The sequence below is a fragment of the Carlito syrichta genome, unplaced genomic scaffold (assembly GCF_000164805.1).
Source record: "Carlito syrichta isolate Samal-C Ts95f unplaced genomic scaffold, Tarsius_syrichta-2.0.1 Scaffold143520, whole genome shotgun sequence".
Lineage (NCBI taxonomy): Eukaryota > Metazoa > Chordata > Mammalia > Primates > Tarsiidae > Carlito > Carlito syrichta.
This window is the reverse complement of record NW_007087616.1, coordinates 134,870-145,763: the sequence shown is the minus strand read 5'-3', so window position 1 is coordinate 145,763 and position 10,894 is coordinate 134,870. Positions and strand designations below refer to the sequence as shown.

General features: G+C 40.1%; 1 protein-coding gene across 1 annotated transcript in view; it reads left to right on the top strand.

Moving 5' to 3' along the window:
- Positions 1-10,333: 10,333 nt before the first annotated feature.
- FAM178B (family with sequence similarity 178 member B) overlaps positions 10,334-10,894 on the top strand; it is a 102,290-nt gene continuing 101,729 nt past the window's right edge. Inside the window, exon 1 of the mRNA XM_021708692.1 lies at positions 10,334-10,457. Within this exon, the coding sequence (XP_021564367.1) occupies positions 10,334-10,457 (124 nt within the window). The remainder of the gene's footprint in view (positions 10,458-10,894) is intronic.

Below are 10,894 nucleotides of genomic sequence, written 5' to 3'. Positions count from 1 at the left end.
AAGTCTCTGTCACCGAGGCTGGAGTGCAGTGGTGTGATCATAGCTCACTGTAACCTCAAACTCCTGGGCTGAAGTGATCCTCCCACCTCACCTCCCACCTCACCTCCCACCTCACCTCCCACCTCACCTCCCACCTAGCTAATTTTTACCTTCTTTAAAAATATTTATAGAGACAAGATCTCACTATGTTGCCCAGACTGGTCTCAAACTCCTGGTCTCAAGTGATCTTCTACCTTAGCTTTCTGAATCGCTAGTGTACTTATTTTTTTTATGTTTTATTGATATATAATTCACCTATTTAAATTTATAGTCTATAAAGTTGTACTTATCTTTAGCACAATTTTAGAATATTTTCACCACCCCCAAAAAAGGAATACCAAATCCCTTAGCTGTCCTGACTTCTCTCCTCTCTCTTAGTCCCAGGCAACTACTAATCTGTTTTCTGTCCCTATAGATTTGCCTATTGTGGACATTTTATATAAATAGAACCATGCAATATGGAGTCGTTTGTGACTGGATTCTTTTACTTAGCATAATGTTTTCAGGGTTCGTTCATGCTGTAGCATGTTATTAGCACTTCATTCCTTTTTTAACTGAATAATATTCTGTTTTATGGAGATATCAAATTTTGTTTATTCATTCAGCAGTTGATGGACATCTGGGCTATTTCCACTTCTTGACTGTCAAATAATATTGTTGTAGAATTTTTGTATGAGATTTTGTGTGGACATTTGTTTTCACTTCTCTTGGATATATATCTAGAAGTTTTTATTGTGATCAGAAGATACTTTTTATGACTTCAGTCTTTTTAAGTTTGTTAAGACTTGTTTTGAGCCTGACATATGGCTGGTTCTGAAGAATATTCCATGTGTACTTGAGAAGGATATGTGTTCTGCTGCTGTAGGGAAGTGTTCTGTAGATGTCTATGACGTCCAGATGGTTTATAGTGTTGTTCAAGTTCTCTGCTTTCTTTTGATCTTCGGTCTAGTTATTTCAGTTTTGAAAGCAGGGTATTAAAGTTTCCAACTACTATAACTGTCTATTTCTCCCTTGAGATGTCAATTTGTTTCATATATTTTGAGGTTCTGTTTTTAGGTACATATATATTTGTAATTGTTATAACTTCTTTTAAAATTTAATTACCTAAATTATTTTTAATTGACAAATAAAAATTGTTCCCCTTTATGTATGGGGAATAAGTCTCAGACCCCCAGGAGATGCCTGAAACCACGGACAATATAAACCTTCTATATACTGCTTTTTTTATATACATACCTATGATAAAGTTTAATTTATAAATTGGGCACAGTAACATATTAACAATAATGAATAATAAAATAGAACAATTATAACAACATACTGTAATAAAAGTCACCATGTAACCATGGCCATGACTTTTGCAGTTTGAGGTGCAAGAGCAAAACTAATATAAATATCTTTTTCTTTCACAATTTCACAGATAGAAGATTGGTTCTTACTGTAGATCTTACCAACCTCAGCATACAATATTTTTTCTTTCTTTATTAAATTGAGAGCTTTATCCTTTTCACTTATTAAAACTTCTCTTCGGCATATCCACACAGCCAGCATCATTACTCTTGCACTTTGGGGTCATTTTTCAGTAAAATAAGGGTTACTGCAATACCATGACAGTAAGTCTTATAACCAGGATGGCTGCCAAATGACTAATGAGTGAGTAGTGTATACACTTGACAAAGGGATGATTCATGTCCTGGGCAGAAGAGAGGGGGATGGTGTGAGATTTTTTTTTTGAATTGGAGTCTCACTCTGTCACCCAGACTGGAGTGCAGTGGCCGCTCCCAGCCACTGCAGCCTCGACCTGCTGGGCTCTGGCAATCCTTCTGCCTCAGCCTTCCAAGTAGCCAGAACTACAGGCGCACGCTACCATGCCCAACTAATTTTTTGATTTATTGTAGAGATGAGGTCTCGCCAAGTTGCCCAGGCAGGTCTCAAACCCGCGGGCTCAGACAGTCCACTCACCTCAGTCTCCCAAGGTGCGGGATTACAGTCTGAGCCACCGAGCCCGGTTTGAGATTTTTTTTTTGAAGTTGGAGTCTCACTCTGTCGCCCAGGCTGGAGTGCAGTGGCATGCTCATGGCTACCGCAGCCTCAACCTGCTGGGCTCAGGTAATCCTTCCACCTCAGATTTCTAAGTAGCTGGAACTACAGGCATGTGCCACCACGCCTGGTTAATTTTTTATGTATTGTAGAGACAAGGTCTCGACAAGTTGCCCAGGCTGGTCTCGAACCCACAGGCTCAGGCAATCCACCTGCGTCGACCTCCCAAAGTGCTGGGATTACAGACTGAGTCACCGAGCCCAGCCATGGTGTGAGATTTTATCACACAACTCAGAGCAGTGTGCAATTCAAAACTTATGAATTGTTTATTTTTGGAATTTTCCTTTTAATATTTTCAGACTGTGACTGACTACAGGTAACTGAAACTGTGGATAAGTTGGGACTATTATACATTTATTGTCACAGTATGTTGTTCTGAAATATGTATACATTATGCAGCCAAAAAGAAAGACAAACATATGGACTTTGCAGCAACTTGGATGAATTTGGAGTCGATCATACTCGGTGATCTATCACAGAAACAAAGAACAGAGTACCATATGTTCTCACTCATAAGCGGACCTTGAACAATTATAATACTATAAGAAAAGGGATAAGAAAAGGCAGTAGTGGGAAACTGTCAGGGGAGGGGAGGTGGGATTGGCAGTTGAGGGAAACTGCTAGGAGAGGGAGGGGCACACCTCGTCAACAAGGGTACCTGCATAATCAACCTTTGTATACTTAGCCCTGAATTGTACCCCACATCTTTATAATAAAAAAAGAAACAATTTTTTAAAACAGAAATATGTATACATTATGGAATGACTAAATCAAGCTAATTAACACATGTATGATTTCACATACTTACATTTTTACATTTTTTTCTGGCGAGAATACTTCAGATCTATTCTCTTAGCAATTTTTAAAAATGTTATTAGTTGTTAGTTACATTGTTATTAGTTATAGTCAGCATATTGTACAATAGATCTCTTTAACTTATTTTTTCCATCTAACTAAAATTTGTATCTTTTGACCAACATCTCTGTTATAGCTTCTCAATGATTGATCCTTATATCAATAAATAATGTCTTTTTGTGTTTCTTGTAGTAATTTTTAAATTTATTTTGTCTGATATTAGTGTCACTACCCTAGCTCTCTTTTGGCTACTATTTACATGGAATATTTTTTTCCATTTTTAAATTTTCAACCTATTTGTGTCTTTGAATCCAAAGTGGGTCTCTTATAGACATCATATAGTTGAGTCATATTTTAAAATCTATTTTGCCAATCTCTGCCTTTTGATTGGAAAATTTAATTCATTTACTTTTTTTTTTTTTTGAGTTGGAGTTTTACTCCGTCACCCAGACTGGAGTGCAGTGACTGCTCCCGGCCACTGCAGCCTCTACCCACTGGGCTCCGCGATCCTTCTGCCTCAGTCTTCCGAGTAGCCGGAATTATAGGCGTGCGCTACCACGCCCAGCTCATTTTTGATTTATTGTAGAGATGAGGTCTCGCCAAGTTGCCCAGACGGGTCTTGAACCCGCGGGCTCAGGCAATCCACTCACCTCAGCCTCCCAAAGGCGTGGCATTACAGGCTGAGTCACCGAGCCCAGCTTACTTTTTTTTTTTTTTTTAATCGGAGTCTCACTCTGTCACCCAGGCTGGAGTACAGTGGCACACTCACAGCCACTGCAGTCTTGACCTGCTGGGCTTAAGCGATCCTTCTGCCTCGGCCTTCCAAGTAGCTGGAACTACAGGCAGGTGCGACCATGCCCAGCTAATTTTTTTATTTATTGTAGAGACAAGGTCTTGCCAGGTTGTTCGGGTTGGTCTTGAACCTCTGGTCTCAGGCAGTACTCCCACCTCTGCCTCTTAAAGGGCTCATTTATATTTAGACGAATTACTGGCCAGACACAGTGGCTCACACCTGTAATCCCAGCACTTTGGGAGGCTGAGGCTGGAGGAGCACCTGAGGCCAGGAATTTGAGACTAGCCTGGGCAACATAGTGAGACCCCTATTGGTACAAAATTTTTTTGGTAGTTCATGCCTGTATTGCCAGTCCTTTTTTTTTTTTATCAATATTTTTTGTTATGATACTATGGGGTACAGTTAAGGGTTAGGTATACAAATATGCTTCGTTCAGGCACCCTTGTTGATAAGAGGTGTCTCCCCATCCCCAGACAGATATTTACTACCGTTAATCCCATCTCCCTTCCCCTGCCCCCCATAGTCAGTCATTTTCTTATAGCATTACGTTGGATGTTCAAGGTCCACTATATGAGTGAGAACATGTGATACTCAGATCTTTGTTTCTGTGAGAGATCACTCAGTATTATACACTCTAGTTCCATCCAGGTTGCTGCAAAATTCATGATTTTGTTCTTTTTTATGACTGTGTAGTATTCCATCGTGTATATGTACCACATTTTTTTAGTCCAGTCTTCTTTTGATGGACAGCATGGTTGCTTCCAGGTTCTTGCTATTGTGAACAATGCTGTGATAAACATACATGTGCAGGTATCTTTTAAAGAGTGATTTGAGATCTTCAGGGTATATTCCCAGTAGGGGGATTGCAGGGTCATATGGGAGGTTAATATTTAGAACTTTTAGGAATCACCATACTGTTTTCCACAGAGGTTGCACAAGTTTGCACTCCCAGCAACAGTGTAGAAGTGTTCCCTTTTCACCACATCCTCTCCAGCAACTGTTATTTTTTGAGTTATTGATATTGCCATTCTAACTGGAGTTAGGTGGTATCTCAGTGTGGTTTTGATTTGCATCTCCCTGCTAATTAGTGAGGTTGAACTTTTTTTCATGTGTCTGTTGGCTGCTCGGATGTCTTCCTTTGAGAAGTGTCTATTCATATCTTTTGCCCATTTTATAATGGGGTTGTTTGTTTTTTTCTTTTCAGCACATTTGAGTTTCTTGTAAATCCAAGATTTTAAGCCTTTGTCGGACCTGGAGTTGACAAATACTTTTTCCCAGTCTGTAGGCTGTCTCCCTGCTCTCTTGATGGTTTCTTTGGCTTTGCAGAAGCTTGTCAGTTTAATGAGGTCCCACTTGTCTATCTTATCCCTTATGTCCTGTGGGTTTCAGGTTTTGTTCAGGAATTGGATGCCAGTTCCAATTTCCATGAGGGTATGTCCTTCATTTTCTAAGGTTCTTATGGTTTGAGGTTTTACATTTAGGTCTCTGATCCATTTAGAGTTAATTTTTGTGTATGGGGATAGATAGGGGTCCTGTTTCAATCTTCTGCATGTGGTCAGCCAGTTTTCCCAGCACCATTTACTGAATAGGTTCTCCTCTCCCCAGTGGTAGGTGGTAGAGGCTTTGTCGAAGATGAGTTGGTTGAGAAATTGAGGTTTTGCTTCTGGAATCTCAATTCTATTCCATTGGTCTATATGCCTGTTCCTATACCAATACCAAGCTGTTTTGATTATTGTACCTTTATAGTAAAGTTTGAAGTCTGGTAATGTGATACCACCTGCTTTGTTTTTTTTGCTGAGGATTGTTCTGGCTATTCTTGGTCGTTTGTGTTCCCATATGAATTCCTGTGTTGTTTGAGAAGAATGTTGCTGGTAATTTGATGGGTATTGCATTAAATCTGTAGATTGCCTTAGGTAAGATGGATATCTTCACAATGTTGATTCTTCCAGACCATGAGCATGGGATATTTTTCCACTTGTTTGTGTCATCTTTGATTTCTTTGAGCAGTGTTTTGTAGTTTTCATTGTCAAGGTCTTTCACGTTTCTGGTTAGGAAGATGCCAAGGTATTTCATTTTTTTTTTTGTGGCTATTGTGAATGAAATCGTGGTTTTTATTTGGGTTTCCGTTTGTTTATTATTGGTGTAAAGAAATGCGATTGTCTTTTGCACATTTATTTTATATCCTGAGACTTTGCCAAAGTCCTTTATCAGTGTAAGGAGGTTTTTGACAGATTCTCTTGGGTTTTCAAGGTACACGATCATGTCATCTACAAAGAGAGATAGCTTGACTTCCTCTTTTCCTATTTGAATACCCCTGATTGCCTTCTCTTCTCTGATTGCTCTAGCCAGTACTTCCAATACTATATTGAACAGGACAGGTGAGAGTGGGCATCCTTGTCTTGTTCCAGTTTTCAGGGGAAATGGTTCCAATTTTTGTCCGTTTAGGAGTATGCTGGCTGTGGGTTTCTTGTAGATGGCTTTTACTATTTTGAGGTATATTCCCCATATGCCTAGATATTTGAGGGTTTTTATCAAGAAGGGATGCTGGATTTTATCAAAAGCTTTTTCTGCATCTAATGATGTAATCATGTGGTTTTTGTTTTGACATCTGTTGATGTATTTAATTATATTTATGGTGTTACGAATGTTGAACTAGCCTTGCATTCCAAGGATGAAGCCCACTTGGTCATGATGGATGATTTTTGAAATGTGTTGTTGAATCTGGTTCGCTAGGTTCTTGTTGAGAATTTTAGCATCTATGTTCATCAAAGATATTGGCCTATAGTTCTGTTTCTTTGTTGGGTCTTTACCTGGCTTGGGTATCAATGTGATGTTAGCTTCGCAAAATGATTTGGGGAGAGTTCCATTTTTCTCAATCACCTGGAATACCTTCAGTAGGATTGGTATAAGCTCCTCCTTAAATGTCTTGTAGAATTCTGCTGGAAAGCCATCTGGTCCAGGGCTTTTTTTGTAGGTAGTTTTCTTATTATGTAGTCAATTTCCTTAATTGTTATTGGTCTATTTAGGGTCTCAATTTCTTCTTGTTTCAACCTAGGCAGGTTGTGTGATGACAGAAAGTCCTCCATTTCCTTAAGGTTTTCAAGTTTGTTTCTAAAAGTGCACATAGTAGTCTCTAACGATCTTTTGTATTTCTTCAGGGTCAGATGTGACTTCATCTTTTGTGTTTCTGATTGTGTTTATTTGGGCTTTTTCTCTCTTTTTCTTGGTCAGTCTAGCTAGGGAACCATTGATCTTATTTATCCTTTTGAAGAATCAGCTTTTTGTTTCATTGATTTTTTTGTATTATCCTTCTGTCTTCTATGTCCTGGATTTGGGCTTTTATTTTGGTGATCTGGATTCTTCTGCTGAAATTAATTTTGTGGTCTTGTTTTTCCAGCTTTTTTAAGTGGCTTCTTAGGCTGTTAATTTGTGATCCTTCCGTTTTCTTCATGTGCGTTTGTAGGGATATAAACTCCCCTCTTACTATAGCTTTCATGGCATCCCAGAGATTTTGGTAAGATGTTTCTTCATTTTCATTTTTTTCCAGGTATTTTTTAATCTCTGTTTTGATTTCCTCATTGACCCAGGAGTTGTTTAGCATCATGCTGTTTAGTGTCCATGTCTTTGTGGGTTTTGGGGGGACCTTGTTGGTGTTAATGATTATTTTTATTCCACTGTGGTCCGAGAAGGTGCTTGGTATAATTTCAGTCCTTTTAAATTTGCTTATGCTTGATTTATGGCCAATATGTGGTCGATCTTAGAGTACGTTCCATGTGGTGATGAGTAGAATGTGTATTCTGTGGTCTTTGGATGGAGGGTTCTGTAGGTATCAATTAAGTCCATTTGATCAAGAGTCACATTGAGGTTTCGGATCTCATTGCTGATTTTTTGTCCTGATGATCTGTCTAGGGTTGTGAGTGGGGTATTAAAATCCCCAGCTATGATGGCATTGGAATCGATATCTTTTTTTTAGTTTACCTAGGAGCTGCTTTATAAAAGTTGGTGCTTCTATGTTTGGTGCATATATGTTTAGGATGGATATTTCTTGTTGATGAATTGAACCTTTTATCATTATGTAGTGGCCGTCTGTATCTTTTTAAATTTTTGATAGCTTAAAGGGTATTTTGTCTGAGATTAAGATTGCGACTCTGCCTTTCTTTTGTGTTCCATTCGCCTGAAAATTTGTTTCCCATCCTCTTACTTTGAGTCTGTGAGTGTCCTTTCTAGTGAGGTGAGTCTCTTGAAGGCAATAGATTGTTGCCTGGTAATATTTTATCCATTTTGCCATTCTGTGTCTTTTCAGTGTTGCATTTAGTCCATTCACATTCAAATTAATTATTGAAATGTAAGAGTTGATCCCTATTGTAATGTTCTTACAGAGTTGTTGTTTTTCCTGTTTGTGTGTTGTCTTTCTTTTGGTTTTAGAGTTGAATCGTGTGTGTTTTTAATCTTTTGCCTGTACTCTTATGAAGAACATTGTTGTTCTTTTTTCCTTTTCTTCTGTGTTCAATACTTTCTTAGGTGTTTCTTGTAGAGGTGGTCTTGTGGCAGCGTAGATTCTTAGGGATTGGATATCTGGGATAGATTTCAATTCTCCCTCACTGATGAAGCTTAGCTTGACTGGGTAGGTTATTCTCAGTTGAAATTGTTTATCTTTTAGAACTTTGAAGATAGGGCTCCAAGCTCTCCTAACCTGGAGGGTTTCTGTAGATAAATCTGCTGCTATTCTAATTGGTCTTCCCTGGTACGTAGTCTGACCTTTTTCTCTTGCAGCCTTTAGGATTTTTTCTTTTATACCTACTTTGTTTAGGCGAATTATTATATGTCTGGGAGTTGGTCTTCTCATTTGTTGTCTTGCGTGGGTTCTGTGAATCTTTTGTGTTTGAATTTTGTCATCCTTGATGAGATGAGGGAAGTTTTCTTCAATGATTTCATGAAATGTTTGTTCCAATGTGGCCTCTGTTTCTCTCTCTGCCTCAGGAAGGCCAATTACTCTTAGGTTCAGTCTCTTGAAGTGATCATTCATCTCTTGCAGGTTTTGTTCTGTCTTTTTGAGCTTCTTTTCTATGTTTTTTGACAGTTTGGGTTAGTTCTGTGTTTTGGTCTTCGAGCTCTGAGATTCTTTCTTCTGCTTGGCTAATTCTGCTTTCCATGCTTATTAGTTTGTTATTTATTTCCATCACAGTATTCATTACTGCTGTTATTTCTGACATCAACTCCTTCCTATTTTCCTCTTGTCTCTCCTCAATATTTTTAATTCTCTCTATTAATGTCTTGATGTCTCAGTTTGTTGCATGTGACCAATCATTCTGGAGGCTCTTCATTGTTTGTGTTCCAGAATCTGTTTTCTCAGTGTCTGATCTCCCAGGGGTCTGTGTGAGACCTATATTCTTCTTTTGGTTTTTCTTCATTTGTGTGGTTTTTTTCCCCCTCCCTACTTTTTTCTTCCGTCTACATCACCGTCTTCTTTAATTCTGTTATTCAGGAGTAGAGGGATTTGTTTTACTTCTGTTTGTTCAATCTCCTATTCTTTATGTATGCCCTCTTACCTTGTTCAGTTCTGGAGTTGCACTGTAGGTTTGGGGTGGTTCTTTTTGCAGTTTTGAGATTTACTTAAGGGGGGAGCTGTGATTCAAAATCTATCTGCAGGTCCTGGTATTCGCCAACAGGTGTATGGATAATCTGAAACCCACTTCCCACTGCCTTGGAATCTGTCCATGCAGTGGGGCTGTAGGTTTACTCCCTGAAATAAAATGTGGTTAGCAGAGGGAAGAGAATGGAGCAGACAGTGGGGGAAAGAGGGGGGTGGAGAGAGAGAGGAGTAAGAGGGGAAACAGATGAGTGTACGGACAAATGGAGAGAGAGACCTAAACTGAAACAGATAAAAACAATAGACCACGGCTACAGACTAACCAACTGCCATACAAAAAAAAAAATAAAACATAAAATGATGCTAACATACAAGCTAACCAACCACCTTATTGGTGTGCTGTTCCTCTATACAAAGATATGGTTTACAGAGAGGAGAAAAGAGAAGAAAAGGAAGAGGAAAAGAAAAAAAAAGGAACAAAACAGTAGGAATAGAATTAAGTCATTAAACTAATAGAACCAATCGAGTACACTCTGAGACTTTTCGTTTAAGTGCAGTGTCCTGTCAGCTCTGATTTCTAGCTGTCTTTTCAAGCTGGTAAATTAGTTTGCAGTTAGGGTCAGTTCCCCCTGGCCTGCTGTGAAGGACAGTTCAGATCACCCTCAGTTCACCACTCAAATCTGGCCTGTGTCTGTTTTTCAAGCTTGTTTCTCCCCTCTCGATGTTGTTACCTTGAATCGCCAGCAGGTGGTGCTATCTCAACTGCTCGCCCCAGAGGGGGTGGAGCTTGACAGAGGCCGGAGATGGGAGCCTGCCACAGGGAACACGGGAGTAGACCCACGGCTGGCAGGACGGCAAGGTGGCAGCAGAGGTGGCAGATCCCAGCAGATCTTGGCTGCAGGGGCTTCAAGGACTGAAGTTGTGGATCGCCTCAGGCACGGGTGGCGCGATGCGCTATGGCGGCCATGAAGGCTGGCGGTGCCTGCCGCTGCTGTGTCTGCCGCTGCTGTGTCTGCAGCTGCAGTGGCTGTCCAGACCACTGTGATGCCCCAGCGGTGGCGATGGTCAGCCAAGCTCTGTGTGAAGAGCAGGCTGCTGACGTTGGGGTCCGCAGCCCCCCGGGAGAGAGCCAGAGACCCTCTGCGTTCTCCTTTGCAGAGGATTTCATAGACTAGGCTGCCCTGTCACCATCTTGCTGGAAAGTCTGCCAGTACTTTGGGAGACTGAGGTAGGAGAATCACTTGAGTCTAGGACTGTATGGCTGCAGTGAGCTATGATCACCCCACTGCACTCTAGCCTGGGCAACAGAGTGAGAGTCTGTCTCAAAACAAAAACAGCAACAATAAAAATAATAAGCTATTTACTAATGATGAAGAACTTCTGCCATCTTTCTATTTGTTTTCTTTTTTTTAAATGTTATTCTTAGCCGGGCTCGGTAGCTCAACCTGTAATCCCGCGCCTTTGGGAGGCTGAGGTGAGTGGATTGCCTGAGCCCGCAGGTTTGAGACCCGCCTGGG